Here is a 19,897-nt window from a genome sequence, read left to right as displayed (position 1 = left end):
AGGAATCAAATATCTTTGTCATCAAATATCTTCCCATCCTTGGCCATTACAAAGCTTGTTGTAGATAGTCTTTGAAATAACAGGACTCAAAAACAGACAATAAAGTATAGGTTTAATTTACTTAGTTTTTATTTTATTTTAAATTTATCTTTATTATTGAAAGTATTGCAGATGTCCCCTTTTTCCCCCCATTGACCCCCTCCACTTTGCACCTACCCCTGGCCCCCCAGGCCTGCACTGAACTGTTATCTGTGTCCATGGGTTATGCATATAAGCATGTAAGTTCTTAGATTAATCTCTCCCCACCTCCCCACCCACCCCTGCCTTCCCTCTGAGATCCCTCAGTCTGTTCCAAGCTTCTGTGTCTCTGAATCTATTTTGTTTGTCAGTTTATTTTGTTCATTAGATTCCATGTATGAGTGAGGCCATGTGATACTTGCCTTTCTCTGACTAGCTTCTTTTATTTAACATAATACTCTCCAGTTCCCTCTATGCTGTCTCTAAGGGTAAGAGATCCTTCTTTACAGCTGCATAGTATTCCATGGTGTCAATGCCCCACAGCTTTTTTATCCACTCATCTACTGATGGGCACCCTAGTATACTGCTGGTGGGAGTGCAGATGGGTGCAGCCACTATGGAAAACAGTGTGGAGTTCCCTCAAAAAATTAAAAATGGAACTGCCATTTGACCCAGTGATCCCACTTCATGAATGTAACCTAAAAATCCTGAAGCATCAGTCAGAAAGAATATATGCACCCCTATGTTTATAGCAGCGCAATTTACAATAGCTAAGACCTGGAAAAAATAAAGTATAGGTTTTAAATGATTATAAACCCATACAAATACTTTTTTCTAGGTCTTCATAAGTACTTGTACCCTGTGAAGAGCAGATACATTGACCCTTGAATAACAGGTTTAACTGCATGGGTCCACTTATAGGAGGATTTTTTTCAATAAATATGTACAGGACCCTTGTCACGAGCATAGCAGCAAATGGCAGAATCAGCACTAATACCTCACAGTTAACTATGTAATTAACAATTGAAGATAAACTGCCTGGTTTTGTTTGAGTGGCCCAATGTTAAGAATCTCCCCATCCTACAAAAGTTTTTTCATTGAGTATTGTTATGTAGGTCTGAGCAAATAATTCATAATAAAAATCAGACACTTTAACTTGAGGGTAAAGATAAATGTGTTTGCAAATCTTCATTGTTGTTACAGTAACGCCTATATTTTCTAAGTAGTCCTGGGAATTCCCTGGCCAGTTGAAAATTCACTTTGCAATCCTTTATAGTGCTTTAAAAACAAACCTTCCAGAAAGTGTTTCTCCCCTGTGTAGCCTGCTGTAGCTGAGTGTGGGAATGCATTTCTAAATGTCCTGTGTTCTGGTGCAGTACCATCTCTTTGGGTTTGTCTTGTGTGCTGTTTGAGCTTCTAGCACTCAACAAATATCCACAGTGGCCTGAGTGGCAGTTATGATGGAGGGCTCTGTCCTCTAGATGGTGTCTCCTAAATTGAGAATACTGTTTTAAAAATTCTCAACAAGAGTACTAACAAACACACACAAACCAAACTTCAAAAGGTATGGACCTGTGTCCATATCTATGTAACTTTCCTAGAACAGTGTTTCCTTTCATAGGTTAACCTTCAAATATGTTTGGTATAGTATATTACATTGCCAATGTAAGACTGTCCATGGTGATATTGGTATTAATGTATTATTTATCCATTTATTAATTTATCTTACACTCAGTGACCATTTTGCCAAGCACATCTAAGACAGAAATCTAGATGGAAGGGATACAGATCCATAAAAAAGTGGTCAGTGTCTACTCAATATGTTTCCGGATACAGCATGAGAATAAAACAGGTGCGTGAATTCTTAGATGGCGAAACAGAGTGCTTTGGATGGGAATGGTGTCTCAGAGCCAGAGGGCTCACAACAGATGAGCTGTGGTCAAAATAGACTGAGAAAGGAGGTAGTTGCTGGTGTAGGTCTTCAATGATGGATAGAGATGAGCTAAGAAAATATGTAAGTGACCAGAAAGGTACCAGTGATAGCAAATAGCATAAGAAAAGGCTTAAAGAAAAAAAAAAAATAAGACAGCACTAAGACAGTGGGACGATGCCTTTGGATAGTAGGTGATTAGGAGAAATTGACTTGTATGCTTCATACATGATCACGAATTCTAGGTTGATTCTGTTTTAATACACACTTGATACAATAAGCCCCAAAATGCCACTGAAGGCTTTTGAATATTTATATAAACTATTTTAGAATATTTCATGCGACCTATTTTAGAATGTTTTCCTGTTCTATGGACTTCTTGAAACCATGTAAAACTGGAACTGAACGCCTAAGATGAATATAGTAACAGTCAAGAGGGGGTGATGTTTAAAGGGTCTGGATTGGAGTGGTGGGTGTGGGCAGAGTGTGTCTTGACCCTGCCCACGACCTGTTTTATTGGAGCCCTCTGCACCGCATGGCACCGCTGGGTGAGGTTTCCTTGACAGCTGGAGCTCCTCTGTTTGAGTTGACCCGTCTACAGCTGTCCTCTGAAGGGCAGCCAGGCTGCTGTGTGGGGCACATTGCCAGTGATGTGTAGCCTTACGCAGGCCCGGGTGCCCAGGCTGGAGGGGAAATGTGCAGGTAGCAATGGGCTGACACCTTACAACTCTGTTTCCTGTAGTAACCCAGGGATACTGTGTCGTCAGTGCCAAGTCCTCTCACAGTGGCTCCTTAGCAATAATTTTTAACTGTGCTGGGGGCTGGGCAGAGGAAATCTTACTTCAGAAGTCAGTGGAACATCTTCATCTCAGCAGAAACCTGGGAAAAAGAAAGAGTGTGGAGCTGATATTGGGCAACAAAGAAAGAATGTTGTTCCATGTTCTTAGAAATACTACTATCATGCATTTCATATTATCATGTGCAGTGTTTTATGGTTTAAAAACAATGGAGACAACCTAAGAATCTGTCCAGTACTCCAGGTTTACAGATGCAAAATTTTGACAAAAATCCTAAATGATTCCGTGATTATATAATGAGTCACTCAAGGTCAGCGAGATCAAGAAATTCTAAAATCTGGTCTGTTGTCCTAATAATCAAATATGCCTCCTCTCATTGTTGTTTTTAATTGCACATTCTATAGAGACTATTATTTAAAAGGTAAATGTGCCTGGCCAGTGTGGTTTAGTGGTTGAGCATCAACCTAGGATCCAGGAGACTGAGGTTTGATTCCCAGTCACGGCACATGCCGGGGTTGTGGGCTCGATCCCCAGTAGGAGGCGTGCAGGAGGCAGCCAATCAATGACTCTCTCATTGATGTTTCTCCCTATCCATTCCTCTCTCTGAAATCAATAAAGATATATTTTAAAAATTAAAAATAAATAAAAGGTAAAAGTAAAATACTGAGCCCTGATAATGCTCATACAGTTTTTTGCTTTTTAACCAATTGTTTTTATGCCATTTTCTAGACCCCTGCAATCCTCACCAAGGTAAAATAGTTGGGCTATTGTTTCTCTTGGCATGGTCATTTTATTTCTAATAATTCATTCTGAAGTCAAAGTAGAATTATGTGTCTCACTTCAAGGTTGAACATGTAAGAGTTCACAGTGCATTGGGGTCAAGGGAAGCCTCTTAGCCTTTTCAGCTCAACAGGTTTTAAAAATGTATCTCTTCCTTTTCCTACTGGATTAATTCACTTTTGAACTTGAAGCTATTTACGTTTCTGTTTACCAAACTTGATCTTGTTTTATTTTGCTTCTCTTTGTAGTTGTGTATCTTTAAATATTGTCTCAGGCACACGACTCTTCACTATTCTTCAAAGCTTTACACCCCTTGATCATTTGATATATAACTTGTTTCCTTTCCTCAAACATAGATAAGCTTTTGACCTGTGGAAGGTTGAGGAAAGAACTCTCTGGCAAACTGGTAAGGATGCCCATCCAGTTGACACTGATATATTTATTTAAAGGTTTTTTTTACTGATTTTTAGAGAGAGAGGAAGGGAGAAGGAGAGAGAAAGAGAGAGAAACATTATCGATGTGAGAGCAGAACATTGGTTGGCTGTCTCCTGCGTGCCCCCTCCCAGGGATGGAGCCAGAAACCCGGGCATGTGCCCTGACCAGGAATTGAACCAGCAACCTTTCAGTGCAGGGGACGATGCCCAGCCCTCTCAGCTGCAGTGGCCGGGGCAACACTGATGGATTAATGATTTTATTTTGAGTATAGCTCTACAACCCTAGTTTCTTTTCTTATTTTTTTAATCTTACAGTACTGAGATTAATATTGTTTAAATCCCCTATTCACATATGGAAGATTCTATATTATTTTGGCTATTTCAGCTACCCTCTCTAGACCTTCCAGAGTTCTGTTATTTCTTTGTTGCAGTTTGTGAGCAGAATTTCAAATAGTATCCCATGGAAACACTGTCTTCTACTGCAGGGTGATAAAGCTGCCCATTTCTTTGGTCTGGTTTTACTGTGAGAGTTCAGTGACGCATTGCCTGCCAGGAACAACCTACAGGACGTCTAGATCTGTCCTCAGTTGTATCAAGACCACTGTACCTGAAATACAAGTTTGGACAGCCACCTCCCCCTTAGAAAATCACCATAAATTGGTCACGTTAAAGCCTACTATAGTACATATTTCACTGCAGGATTTTCTCGCTGGCCTAGATTTTCACTGTGCAGAAATGTTTAGAGTCGTCTACAAATAAAGTATAAATTGTACATTTTTTCTATTTCTTCATCATTCGCATAAATATAGTATAAGATCTCTGGAGGATTCTTTTGTTAGCACGTTTCTATCAAGAAAACACAATAAACTGTTCTATCAGCAACAAAATGTTTACAATAACCATTTTGTGATTTGAATATCATGTTTTGTGGCATTTTGGCAAAGTTTTGCTTTATTTTTCAAATTGGAAAACAATCAGATAAAGGACTCCTCCTGAGCCTTATGTTTTGTTTTTTAATCAAATAATTTTATTATAATCAAACATCATAGTGATGGTCACGTTGCATGACCTGCTCTTCATGGACATCATGGTTGCTTCCAGCTGCCTTTTGAATCCCTTAGTCACCACTAGAGATGGAATTGAGCCCTCCTGGTGCCAAAGCTATTTGGGTTTCACAGTAAAATGGTAAAAGAGCTTATCACTCCCATAAGCATCTTTTTCCATGCTAGGTTTCCTAATTTACAAATGTATCGATGAGGCTGTGCTGGAGATAAGTTACTCTCAAGCTCCTCCCTTTATGTCCCCTCATCTCCAATCCTGATTGGAATGGAAGGGAACAGTTTGTCTCATTTAGATTTTAAGTACAGTCTTTAGATACAGTCTCTATTGTTTCCTTAATACCCTTATTAGTAACATTAGTTTCCAGTGACAGTCACAAAGTAGCCTATCACTGACAAGAAGTAGAAGCATGCAGGCTAGAGAGAGGACTAATGTCAGAAATGAAAACAAAACTGGATTTTCTAAGCACATTCTCATATGTCTTGTTAAGTTTACAACTGAAGAGAGAATTACTGCTGTGTGATGGGAACTTTCTATAGCACAGGTATGGAGGTTACGTGAATCTACACAAGTGATAAAAGTTTTATGCAACCCCCCACCCCCAAAAATAGAGTAGATACAAAAGCTAGTTAAATCAGCCTATAGTTTAGCTAATAATATTCTACCAGTGTCAAATTTCTGGCTGTAAAGATTATACTTTGATTACATAAAGTGTTATTATTGGAGGTGGCAGGGGGAAAGATAAGCAGGAACTTTTATGCTATTTTTGTAACTTCTGTGTGATTCTAACATTATTTCAAAAACAACCCAGAGGCAAAAAAAAGTCAAACTCATAGGTTGCCATGTGATTTAATGCCCCTATTTCTTTCATTCTATGTGTGTGTACATTACATGTATGTATCTCAGCTCGGTGCATGTTAGTTGACACCATCAGTTTGTACGGCTAGAAAGCCTAAATGTACTTACACTGTCCGGATATTCTTGAGGCATATGAAACTGAACATGGGAGCCTGAGCTTCATACAAAATCACTGTAATGCATAGGTGTTTGTGTGAAATGTAGGTAAATAAATCATTTGTGAGCAGGAAGAAATGACAGTAGAACACTAACATCTAAACTGTAAATAAGATGACTAAAGCCTCCACTTTTGTGTTGTCATATTAAATAACAAAATAATACTGAGTGTAAATTACTCTGAAAACCAGAGTATAAATAAGGTATGATCCACTACTTTGATATCTTGATAAGATTTATAAAATGGTTTAGACTTTTACTTATGTAATATTGGCATAACATATATAATTCAATAAAAATAATTTATTGTCACAATAATCGTTAAATATGGAAATTAGTGTATAATTTCAAACAATATATGACTCTTAAAAAAATATGTCTTTATTGATTTTAGGGTAGAGGAAGGGAGAGGAAGGAAGAGGGAGAGAGAAACATCCATGATGAGAGAGTTGTTGATCCGCTGCCCCTTGCACGCCCCCTGCTGGGGATGGAGCCCACAACACGGGCATGTGCCCTGACCGGGAATCGAACCTCGATCTCCTGGATCATTGGGTGGTGCTCAGTCCCTGAGCCACGCTGGCTGGGCATATATATATAATGTGCATTTTCCATTAGAGGCTAAGTTTCACTTGCTTTTTATTTCTTTCCAGGGTGCTGTCATGCTAACAGTCTTTCCTCTAGATACTTCCGTAGGGTATTTCTTAAAGACAGGTTGAATAAAATACCTGAACAGTACCATCATATTCTCAAAGTCACCTAGGAGCTATTTTGGCTTTTTAAAAACATTATTCAAAAGGGCATGTTCAAAATAAAAGCTCTCTAAGTTTTTGGCTCCCCAGAATCTCTGGTTGTGTATAATTGGCTAACAGGACCTCTTGCTTATTAGTTTTGTTTCAGTGGTTTTTTACAAAAAATCATGAAGTTATTGCAAACCCCCATCTATCACAGCTGAATGCTCTGGGGTGGGGATGGGGGAGAACCTTGCTCTGGATAATATTTTGCTACAGTAGCTTAAAATCAGAAGATTCCTTTAACTTCAGTGTGCCCTGCGTTCTACATGTTCCCCTTTGCCCCCAAAAAATATGTTCAGAAGTTCAAGTGATGGTCACCTATTCGAAGTTTTAAATTAGTCCGTTCAGAGGGCAAGTAACATTTTCACATGTGCAGGGGACTGTAGTGAGGCTCTAAAATAATCACCATGTTGCACAAGATGGTTGGTTGTAAAGAAGGTATTAAACGCGGCAACTGCAGCCTGGATGTTCTGTAAATTGGGAGCTGTAACCTGTGCTTTGTCTCGGGTTCTAAGTAAGAACCTTGTGGTTGTGCACACAGAGCTGCAACATAACAAACATGTTGGTTCAGCTGAGTCAATTCTGTTAATTTGCTGAAAAGAATCTGTTAAGTGAATCATTTAGCATCCTATAAACAAAACAAAGGGCGATAATTGTACGAATTATTCTCATTTTATCAGGTTGGCAACGTGAGCAAAGGCAACCCGCATCTGTGCTTGGAGTTAAGTAATTAGGTTCTCGCAGAAGGAGGTTTTAATTTTAAATTAGAAAAGCCACTTTCTGGGTAGTCTGCAAAGTCAGCTGAAGAAGAAAGCGGTTGGCCTCTGAGAATATTCAGAGTTGTCAGGGCGGGGAGGGTTTGAAAGAATACGGGCCACCGGAGCAGAGCCAGGGCCCAGCACAAGGGGGCGCTGTGCACGTGACGAAAGAAGAAAGGTCCCAGGTGTGGCGGAAGATTCTGGTTGGAGGATTAGGGCGGTGGCAGTGGCGGCAAACTGGGGAGCGTAGGGAATGGAACAAGTGTTGGTGGTGAAAGTGAAAGACTGTTTCTTTTTAAAATTTGAAACATCGCCCAGCTACCCAAATAAAGGTGTCTGTCAGGCAGAGGGAAATTCTGGCCTAGATCTCAATCCAGTCCAGGGCTGGAGGTGCAGGCATGGAAATCAGTGCCCATTCTCTGGGCTAGGAGACCTCCCAGAAGAGGGTTGAGAAGCTAGAGGCCTAAGAGAATAGATGGGATTCCTGCCCCAGAATCAAACTGAGATCGCAGCCTCGGGTCGGCAAGGACGCCACGTGCTCCCAGGGGCTGCAGGCGTCCGGACTGAGAGGGAACCTGGATTTCACGTGTTAGCGCGGGAAACTAGTGACAGGGGAATGAGGGAAGGTGGGAATGAGCCCCGAACCTTGGGCTTAAAGCTGCCACTCTAAGGAGTGAGGGGGGTCAGGAAAGGGGGACAGGGTGTTGTAATTGAAGGAGCCAGTGGGGTTAAAGTTTTTTGTTTCGGGGTTTTGGGATTTTGTTTGCTTTGCTCATTTTTTCTTTTCTTTTTTTTTTTTTGAGCAGCGGCATTGCCGGGTGTGTTTAGAAGCTGCCAGGCTGTTGCCCAGTCTGGCTGTACCACCTTGCGTTTCTCCTGGCAAAGCCAGCACTGTCCTTAGCACTGGGTGTTGCTGTCAGAGGGTTTTCGTTGTTGTTTTTGTTTATGAGCTTCGCGTTCACATGGGTTCCCCTTGCCCCATAAAACCCAAGGAGGTGATGCAGACTGGCCCACCCCTGAACGCAGGAGACTTGGAGCAAAGCTAAGGAAACCTGAGCTTCAGAAACCTCGGCTCTGGTCCTGACCTTTGCCCCCAGAAGACACTGTGTTTATTGAACTAGACGGGAAACAACAGGCCTGTCTCCCTCCCCGGCTGCTGGCTGGGCAGCATCTCTACAAAACACACGCAGTGACAGCCGCGCTCAGCCCGCGAACGCGGGCCGCGGGGAAGATCTCTGAATTGTCAGTTTTACTTTCTTAATAGGCATAAGGCTTGTTTGTGATTTATATCGCTTCTTCCGTCATTTTTGTTACATTATATTTTTGTGATATAGGGACCAGTTTACTTTTAAATTTTTTTGGCATAAAGCTTATTCATAGTATTAAGAATAGATTATTATCTCTATAGTTCTGTCCTCTCTTCATTTCTAATATTGTCATTTTTTCTCTTTGGGGGGGATTAATCTCACCAGAGATTTTCCAGTTTTATTTACTTTGTAGACAGAGTCAACTTTTGGCTTTCTTGATCTTTATGTTTTATTTATTCTCACTCTTTTTTTTTTAATTAAAAATTTTTAATGTTGACATAATTGCTGGTGTCCCCCTTTTCCCCACCCTTTGCCCACCTCCACCTACCCCTGTTTCCCTTCACTCTTATATTTTTGATTATTTTCATATACACTCTCCATTCTTTGAATTTATTCTGGCCTTTTTTTGTAGCTTCTAAAGTTTTAGACTTAGGTCATTGATTTTCCCCTTTTTCTATGATACATAATAAAGTAATAAAGTCTATAATTTCCCTCTAAATACTATTTTATCTAAAATTTAGTAAAATTTTGATCTTACTCTTTTTGACTAATTTGCTCTCAGTGATTATTAACTACCACATGATTTTCTTTTTTGTCCAAGTTGTATTTTTCTCTGTGTCTCTGTTTTTTCAACTTTACACAGCTCGTTGGTGGCAGAATTAAGATTGTACCTGTACTACTTTGAGAGCTTATATTTTTGTTTTTATTACTCTTTAGTCAGTGTAACTTAACCTTCATTGCCTTCTGAGAATGCAGACTATGTGATGCCAATGTTTAGATTCTTCTCTGACCTACTTCAAGGCCTAAAATATGTCATTTTTGTATATTTTTCAGTCCATCCTTTGAAAAATATCAGGTGTAGGCTTTTAAAAATCTGTAGCATTAAGTTTATGAATTACTTTGTCTAATTATACCTTAGTAATTTTTCTCTGATACAGCCATAAGTGAAAGATGCATGCTTTAATATCCCATTATTTTGGTGGTTTTATTAATAAAGTCTTAATTAAAATATATTAATAGAACTAGTTATTCAAAACATTTTTAGCATACAGTTATTTAAAAATAATAGGAACTACCCCTAGCCAGTGTGGCTCCGTTGGTTGGAGCATCATCCTGTGCACCAAAAGGTCACAGGTTCAATTCCCAGTCAGGGCATATACATAGGTTGCTGGTTTGATCCCCTGGTCCTGGGAGGCAACCAGTGGATGTATGTCTCTCACGTCAATGCCCCTCCCTCCCTCCCTCCCTCCCTAAAATCAATAAAAATTAATAGTAATATAATATAAATGAATAAAATTAATGAATTTATGTTATATAGAAAGTACAGCAGTGATTACATTAAACCATAGGAGGGAGACAGGAAGAGAGGGACCCAAGATCCCTGTACCTGAGACTAGATTAAGGAGGAATGAACTGTTGGACCCAACTAAGGCATCAAAAAGGGCAAATCCACCTTCTGGGTAGAATGAGAGCAGGGGGAGTAAAACCTATGGAACACTGTCCCCGATCCCCATCAGAAATAAAGGAAGGAGAAGGGAAAAAACTAGACTCCTAAAGTTTTTCACCTTATTATTTCCTTAAGTGAAATATTTTTCTTTCATCCTAATTCCTAATTAATTAATGATTCTTCTAGTAAAATGTTTCTAAAATGTGTTCACCCACTTTGGCAAAATGTAGAGGGTAAGAAGATATTAATGGAGTCAGGAGTGGAAGCCTCTAGAGCGAGCAGGACTGCTCCTCTGTGGATGGAGCATTTTGACATTTGGCCCAGGACGCGCATGCCGTGGTTTGCAGTCCACGTGGTGTTTCCAACACAGCTCAAGAAGTTACCTTGCTCCTGGTGCTGCTCTAACTTAGACGTAATTTTTGCAGGGCTCTTTCCTGTTACCCACAGTCTCTCTGACTCATGCACATTTCTCATACTCATGATGTGCCCCCCCCCCCCCCCCCCCCCCCCCCCCAGCGAAAGCTCCGTTAGCCTAGTGTCTTCTCCAGTCAGATCAGCAGGCTCTGTTTTCTTTTCCTGTAGGATGTTATCAAGCATGGTCTATTAACTGCACACAGTGACTGGACTGGATTTCAGTGCACCCACGCAGAACAGAGCTATCAAATGGAATCAGGCGGGAGTTTGGGAATGGATATTTTTATTTACTCTTTTTTTGGGAGGGGGGTAATTTTTTTTAATTAAATTTAATTTTTTCATCAGCATTTATCCCCTCTATGCCCTCTTCCACCTCCACTCCCCTCATTCACTCATTTAATCAGGGAGTAAACACCTTATTGGACACCAACCACTAGGCTAGGTGTTCTGATAAACCGGTGGACCTGAGGTTTGCTCACAGACTTCGAAGCTGATGTACATATTTCTGAAGCAGTCAGTAGGTGGGTTAGAAAAATCATAATGAAGTAATTGCAGTTGAGTAAAGGAAAGGAAAAGTGCTGGATGCTATGAGGCTCCCTGCAGGGTGTGGGGAGTGGAGAAGCGAGGGTCACGGGACGTCCTTACTGCCCAGGGGCTCTGTCAGCTGAATCCTGAGGAATGAGTTTGTGCAGCCGGGTAAAGATGGTGGTAAGAGAGCCCAGGTGAAGGGGCCAGATCAGGAGAGGAGCAGATGCAGGATTGTACAAAGGTGCTTCTTTCCTTCCCTCCCCAGCAGGGAGTGTATGTAGGCCTGGAGACTCACCTCAAGGCTGTAAAATGAAAGGCCTGTCTCTACATTTTGATATAAATTGTTAGCATGGGGAAAATAAAATATAAAATCCAGCCAGTAGTAAAGTGAAAATATCGCTTTAAGAATGACTATAGGGATCACTGGTTTATAGCATTAGCGTAAGGAGTAATCAGTGTGTGTTTCTACTGTAACACAGAAGTTTTGTGTTTCAAGAAAATAAGATCTCTCACTTCATGAAGTATTCATGGGTTGTTGGTTTTCTCACCTAATTCCGAGGTACGAGACTAGTCAGGAGCACTGAAGTCTCCGAGGCTCGCTTACCCAATAGCTGAGTGTTTTTTATGTGTTTTACCTTCTTCGGCAAAACTGTGGCTGGGGCTGTACAGTCCAGCCATTTGCTGCAGGGCAGGTGTCTTGAAATCTGACATTTTAGTGAGGACTAAATATATGTATTCTCTTCATAAATACTTCATAAGCCCTGCTGGCATGGCTCAGTGGTTGAGCATCAACCTAGGATCCAGGAGATTGGGGTTCAGTTCCTGGTCAGGGCACATGCCTGGGTTGCGGGCTCGATCCCTTGCTGGGGCGGTGCAGGAGGCAGCCAATCAGTGACTCTCATCATTGATGTTTCTGTATCTCTCTCTCTGCCCCCCTCTCCCGTCCTCTCTCTGAAATCAATAAAGACATCATTGAAAAAAATAAATACCTCATAAGTTACGCTTTAGACCCCATAACAGTGAATTAGAAGGAAATTTTAGCTTATGCATCACACACAGCACACTCCTGAATCCCTGGTGTTTCCCTGCAGTCTGATAATTACACCAAAAGTGACAGGATGGTTTCCCAATCTACATTGGTGCCTTGGTTTTTGAACATCTCCGTTGACAAACATTTCAGGTTACGAATGCCGTAAACCTGGAAGGAAATGCTTCCATTTTTGAACTCGCCTCGGAAGTCGAACACGCCCCATGTCTTCTGCTGAGGGCAAGATCCTGAAGCCTAGCTGTCGGCTGTGGATCCCTCAGTTTTGGAACATTTCAGAGCTCGAATGGTCTTCTGGACAGATTACATTCGGAAACTGAGGGACCACTATATATTGGTTTTTAACTGCCATGCAGCTAAACAGTCTCCTGAAGACTTGAGATTTTTTCATCCTGAGTTAAGGGAAGGATTGATTAACTTGAAAGATTCTCTTAGATCAGGGGCTGGCACACTACAGCCCATCACCCACTCTGGTCCCTGCCTCTTTTTTTTTAATATGATGAGAGAGTCATTGATTGGATGCCTCCTGCACACCCCCTGCTGGGGCTGGAGCCCTCACCCTCCCATGTGCCCTGACCAGGAATCTAACTAGACCTCCTGTTTCAGAGGTGGATGCTCAACCACTGAGCCACGCTGGCCGGGCCCTGCCTGCTCTTTTAAAGTCCATGCACTAAGATTGTTTTTACATTTTTCAAGTTATTTACAAAAAAAATAATAACAGAGAAGGTGAAGAAAGAGGGTACAGGCTGAGAGGTGTGTGACCTGAAAACCCAAAATATGTATTTACTGTTTGGGCCTTTACAAAAAAGTTTGCCTCTCCCTCTCTTAGGCCATCTGAACTGTTGTTTGAGGGAGAGGAAATATTTAGTGCACGCAACGAAAATATTCAGTTATTAAAATTTCAGTAATGTTTAGCTTATTTGAAAGTTCTTCTGAGCGATTCACAATATCTAAGAAAAAAAAGCAAAAAAAGCTCCAGCTCTTTGCTGGGTATTTAACAATTTATAGGACCATAAAGTCTTGCCATAGGTTTAACACTGTATTATATTGTTCTTAGCTTTACTAAGCATAAAGCTTTGCAAGTTACATAAATGCTATGTTGGTAAAACAAAGCAAAACAAAACTATCCTTTTAAGCATCTACACAAATCACAGCCAGAAGAGATTTAATAGCGACAACATATAATTCTCAAGCTCCTGTAAATTGATTTTTCAGTCTTACAGGGATGAGTCTGGTGTTTTCATGTACACACAAAGCATATATTACTGTGTGACATTTGTCTAAATGAAGGTGGAATTTTATTTAATTTTAATATGTTTTTATTGATTTCAGAGAGAGGAAGAGAGAGGGAGAGAGAGACAGAGACATCGATGAGAGAGTCATTGATTGGCTGCCTCCCTCATGCCCCCCCTGGGGATTGAGCCCACACCCCTGGCATGTGCCCTGGTGGGGAATTGAACTGTGATCTCCCAGATCCTAGGTCGATGCTCAACCTCTGAGCCACGCCACCAGCTGGGCTAAGGTGGAATTTTAAATGACAGTGTTGCATTCAAGAAAGATTCAAATTCATTTTAACCTTTTAATTTTGATGTGGATTTCCAAATCTTAAAGATTTTGTAAAAATCAGCTGTATGTGTTTCCTTGTGTTTCCCCCTCCCTTTTTATATCTATGTGAAAGCTGCCAGTGAAGGTGAAAGTCAAATTGTGTAGAACAAATGGTCCTTTTCAAAGCCTATGAATTGTAGTCATTACAACTAAAATGCTGTATGCATCATAGCAGACCAGTTTTTTTTTCCTTTCAGTGAAAGTGTCATTCAAACTCCTAATTACTTATATTAAAAATGCCAAGGAGCTTTTGCTAAGGACCACAAAAGGAACCTGTTTTGGGAAGATGTCTGAGAAAGGAAAATACTAATGTCAGAATTCATGGAAATAAGAATGCAGAGAGAAGTAAACTATGCAGGCAAAATACTCTATCTAATAAATGGACTGGAAATCAAACAAATGTCTCAAACATGGTTGAGAAAAATGATCGAACTCTGTGTTGGATATCCAGATACGTAATAGCAAACATCAAAAATAAATGTGTTGTGCCCAAAGAGAGAAACCTTTATTCCCAGCTAAAATTTGATGCTGGAAGGTTAGGATAGGATTGGATAAGCTCTTGCCTTGGCCCTGGTTTGCCCTCATTAGCTATTCAGCTTCCAGTATTTTCTCTCGTTCTTCTGAGCCTGAGTTTCCTGATTTGGGAAAAAAAATAAAAATTGCATCCCTTCTAAAGTTAGAGTTTTCTGTCATACACCAACAATACATTATGGACTAGAACCCTTTAAATAATAACGTGATATATAAGTATTAGATAATGTTTTTATTAAATCAGTGGCTATACCTTCTATGTTCCTTAACTTTCCCAAAAAACTGCTACATAAAAGGAGACATTTCACACATATTTAGGCTTTTGTATTCAAGACAATGATCAGGAACACCTACGCCATTCTTTGCAAGTGTTTTAAACTTCAGTGAGGATACTATCTTAAGTCTCAGTATGCTTGGAAATGAAGTACAAAAAAACACAGCCTTCTGATGCTGTGAATCCTGAAGAAAATACCTGTGTCATGCACTGTTCATGAATAATGAATGGACCCGCTCGCTCTGTAAAGCCAAACTTGGATAAAGCACAGTCCTCCTTAACATCTCAGATTCTCAAATTCTCTGTGTGGTCTTTTAATTCGATGGTGGAATCTCAAATGTAATATATTTAAATCTTCACTATCTTTCCCTTCAGATATCTCTGTTACTTGATTTTTTTCAGTTCCTTAAAAAACAAATAAACAAATGAGGTCCGATTGTGAAAAAGCCTGGAGCAACTCTGGAGTTCGGTGCTCAAATGATGTCCTCACATTTTGCCTATTTGGTCTTTCTCTGACATACAACCCTTTATAATAGCAAAATGCCCAATTGTGTATTTTACATTATGCTGCAGCCTTCTGTTGTTCTCAGAGGAACTTCATTTTAATTGGGGAGGGAGATTTTAGGCCTCAGTCTTAAAAATTACAAGATGAGTAATTTTTCTTGCTTAAAGCTCTCCCATGGATTTCCTTCTGGCGCATCTGAAATGAAATCTGCAACATTACCAAGGCCTACAGGCCCTCCTTGCTCTGACCTCCCCTCCCCAACACCTCCCCCGACTCCTCCCTTCCTCACGTGCTCCCAGAACACTGGCTTCCTTCCTGTCCCCCAAACATGCCCAGTATGCTCAGGGGCTTTGCAACTGGCTTTGCATATATGTGATTTAATATATACAATGTATAACAATCTTATATTAATATACAACAAATAATACAGTATATAACATGTTATACAAAATATATAACAGTATCGGTGATATATTCATTATGCTTCCATTATTTATCCGCCTCAGTATATATTTTAACATTTATGTTGTTAAATGTTAAAAGTGAAAAGTGAAACTGTCTATACCGTTCACTGCTGTAGCCAGTGGAGTGAACAGTATCTGGTACAAAGAAGATGCTCAGATATCTCCTGAGTAAGTAAGCGAGTGGACCAGTGAATGAATGAATGAATGAATGAATGAATGAATGAATGAATGAATGAATGAATGAATGAATGGTTTACTTGTTCCACCACAGGTGCTAAAACTGAGTCTCCTTGAGTTAGGTACCTCTCCTGTGCTACCCACTGGCATCTGCCTGTGCCGAGTCAGGTGGGTGTAGAGTGCTGACTGGGTGACCTTTTAAAGTAAAATCCAGGGGCTGTTACTCAAAGAAAAGAGTGTGCTGAGGAGGGAGGGACAGCTGTCTCCCCTGTGATCCGCCTGCCTTCCCTCTTTCTCTCACCTGTGGGTAAATGTTATCACTTCTTCTTTTGAAATATCGTATGTTTTTTTCTTAAACTTTCCCATACCGTACGCATTGGTACTGACTCAGTTCCTTGTCACTGGTCATCCTGCCCGTGGTGTGATCTCCACAACCCCAATCTCCTGACTGTGGGTTTCTTATTCTTTCATTTCTTAAAAAAAAAAAAAAGCACAACATAGTTGATTGTTCTTTTTACCCGATGGGTGTTGAAAAAGTCAGATTTCTAATGGGGACATAGGAAGGTAATGTGGAGAGGGTTTTTTAAACGCAAGAAATAGGGTTGGATTTTAGGAAAAATTACTTGTTGTGTAACTCAAATTTTAGAACTCATCATTTAAATGTTTATTGTATACTACAGTGGATACCATACAGTATTTCATTCTTTTAACATCTGAGTATATTTACATATGTGAAAGGGCCCAGAGAACTTTTGGTTCAGTTTCCATTCTGTTCCTGGTCAGGGCACATGCTGGTGGAATCCCCAGTATGCATCTCTCTCACAGATGTTTCTCTCTCTCTCCCCCTCTCCCTTGGTTTCTATCTAAGAAATCAATAAAACATTAAAAAAATAAAACTTGACTTGTTTTCCAATAAATATAAGTGTTTTACAAATTGTTTTTAGTGCGGAGAGTATAAAATCCTGCCATTGGATAGGAAAATTTTAAGTTTAGTTTGGCAGAGAGCATGGTTGTTTCTAAGGTATTTCCCCACCCCCCTAATTTGTAAATCCCACTTTTCCTCAGGCGTTTCCCGGGAACATCAACTCGGATAGCGTGGTCCGGCACGACTTACAGCACCCGGTCACCGCCCGCCACGTGCGCTTCGTGCCGCTGGACTGGAACGGAGAGGGGCGCATCGGGCTGCGCATCGAGGTCTACGGCTGCGCCTACTGTGAGTACCGGGGGGGGCTGCCGCGGTCGTGCAAACCGCGCCCCGTTTGTGGGCCGCTGTTTAACAGGGCTTGCTTCCGCTGACAGTAAACCTCTGTTATTATACATAAATAAACATACGTTTTTTCCTGTTACAAGGGTACATTCGCAGTGATTCACGTTGATTCACAGGCGTGTGGATGAGTATCTTAGGGTTTTCTTAAGGATCCAGAAGTGCTTTTGTTCAATACACGAAAACAACAGAGCTTAGTAATTAAATTGCCTGGAGTCTTAGGAAATATTTAAAAAGGAGTAAAACCCATGCTGTTACCTGTTTTTTGACTTTTTGTGATGGGTTTTGGGTACATCCCTAAGAGCTTTCTTCCAGTTTTCCTCCCTTAGAGAGTCACTATTTTAAAACCAAACTCTGAGTTTTAATGTCAGTGCTTCTTAAGTGCCTGTAAGTTTTATTTGCTCCTTTTCAAATTTACTTGGCCATCTTTTTTAAAAATCATGATTTAGCCAGGCCGGGGTTGCTCAGGGGTTGAGCACTGGCCTAGGAACCAGGTCACAGTGCTATTCCCTCAGGGCACGTGCCTTGCAGGCTGATCCCCAGCAGGGGGCGTGCAAGAGGCAGCCTGCCAAGGACCCTCATCACTGATGTTTCTCTCTGTCCCTCTCCCCCTGTCCCTGCCTCTCTCTGAAATCAATAAAGATATATTTTTAAAAAATCATAATTTAAACTCCCTTTTTTAACTTTTAAAATACATTATACATAGGTCCAGTCATTTCACTCTGAGGATTTGGGGGGATTTTAATTCTGCCGTTTCCTGTTTCTGCTGATTTTTGAAAGCAATGCTTGTTTCCCTCCTCCTTTACTCCCTGCCGTCCCTCCCTTCTCCTCTTCTGAGCCCTCCCCCCGCCTGTCCTCTCTTCGTATCCTCACACTCATCCATCTTCCTGCCTTTTGGGACTTCAGATTCTCCAAAACTTCATCTGTGGGACTTCTTTCAGGCCAAGGTTGGTGGTGGATCCTGGAGATGACTCATCTTTGCTAATTTGCTTCTGTAGGCACAGAATTACTTTACTGACACACGGTGACTTTAGAGGTTGTTGGAGGCCGCTGGGTAGCATAAATTCAGTCTGCAAAGGCATGATTTGCAAGCACTGGCTTTAGAATATGAACTCTCTTAAAATGTGTTTCCCTCCTCAGGAGAAATTTTGTTCCCATTCTTCCAGTTGGGCTGGGGGAGGAGGGTGCTGGATACAGGCCGGATGGGCAATGGGGATACCGCTTTATGCAGGGGGTCTCCTATTAGACTTTCCCTTAACCCTTTCTGTAGACCCTTAAAAATGAAAGTTCACTATAACCAGTAAATGGCAAATGCGCTATTGGACAAGCTTTTTCTTTCTTTATTTTTAAATTTATCTTTACTGTCAAAAGTATTACAGATGTCCCCCCTTTTTCCCCATTGATCCTTTCTGCCCCCCACCCATCCCCAGCCCCAGGCCTTCCCCACACTATTGGCTGTGTCCATGGGTTATGCATATATGCATATAAGTTCTTTGGTTTATCTCTCCCCACTCCCCCCCCCCCACTTCTGTCTGAGGTTTATCAGTATGATTCATGCTTCTGTGTCTCTGGATCTTTAACCAAACACTTGGTAATTCATAATAACAAGCATATAAGGCTTTCACCTCTGTATAAACTTAGTAGCAGAGATTATAAAAATAGTCGCTACAGAGATGACCAAATCATATTTTATTAATTCATGGGCAACACTGTTATGTGCAGACTGAGCTGGCCACAGAGGTCATTTTTACAGCTCTGTAGATGTCTGTTTTATTTGGTCATCACTTTATTGCAGCAAATAGAGTGAGTGGAGAGACAGAATTAGTTCTTTAGAATGAGATCTTCAGGAGGAAGTTTTGCTTCTTTGGGAGAAGCCTAAAATGAGCCCAGGTGTAAATCCGGTTCCTTTCGACTGTGTGGCCTGGGTCTTCCTGGACACACCCTGTGTTCACATGTATTCTAGCTGTTGGCATCCTGATGGGAAGGCAACACAAACAAAAACCCAAACAAACAAAAACAAAACAACAGCAAAAACAGTGATATTTTTATCAGCATGACAGATTTTATAAGGAGTATGTTCAAACCTTCAATAAATGGAAAATATGTAACAGTCTTCACGGAAACCATGATATATATAATTTCTTTTACTACCAATCGTTTATCCGGTACTTTTTATGTGTCATGAACTACGCTGATTTCAACCCAGTGAAACTGATTTGGGACTCTGGCCTCCACAATTGTGAAGGGAACAAATATCTGTTGTTTTAAGCCACCATGTGTTTGGTGTTTTGTTATAACAGCAGCAGGAAACTAATACAAATGTCAATAACATTTTAGGAAGAAACAAAAGACTCAAAAATAGCACTAGAGCAGTGCTTCCCAATGGAACATTTTTACAAAGGTGTAAATGTTGTAGACCTGCTCTGAGCACTTGAAGTATAAGGAAGACACTAAGGACTTCAACTTTTGATGTAATTTTAATTTACTTGAATTAAAATACTGTGACTACTGACTATCCTATTGGATGATTTATCTTAAAAGAACCAAAACATCTGCTCATTTTATATTTTTGTTATAACCTAAACAAATTATTACATTTATTTTTTAATTGACAGCTTATAAATTTTGCCCCTTGGTTTGGAAAACTACAGTTTAATCTTTCTGAAGAGGCTTTCTTTACTGTCAAAATTTTATGACAAGTCATTTACCTAACCAGACCTTTAACCAGGCCATCTCCCTAACTGCTGTCCAGAAG

At 40.6% G+C, this 19,897-nt stretch overlaps 1 protein-coding gene across 1 annotated transcript in view; it reads left to right on the top strand.

Moving 5' to 3' along the window:
• Positions 1-19,897, top strand: part of CNTNAP2 (contactin associated protein 2) — a 1,301,514-nt gene that overhangs the window by 582,426 nt on the left and 699,191 nt on the right. Inside the window, exon 4 of the mRNA XM_087820965.1 lies at positions 16,944-17,091. Coding sequence (XP_087677091.1) covers positions 16,944-17,091 — 148 coding nt within the window. The remainder of the gene's footprint in view (positions 1-16,943; positions 17,092-19,897) is intronic.

The sequence above is a fragment of the Miniopterus natalensis genome, chromosome 10, assembly GCF_054644295.1.
Source record: "Miniopterus natalensis isolate mMinNat1 chromosome 10, mMinNat1.hap1, whole genome shotgun sequence".
NCBI lineage: Eukaryota > Metazoa > Chordata > Mammalia > Chiroptera > Miniopteridae > Miniopterus > Miniopterus natalensis.
This window is presented reverse-complemented; position numbering and strand designations above follow the sequence as displayed.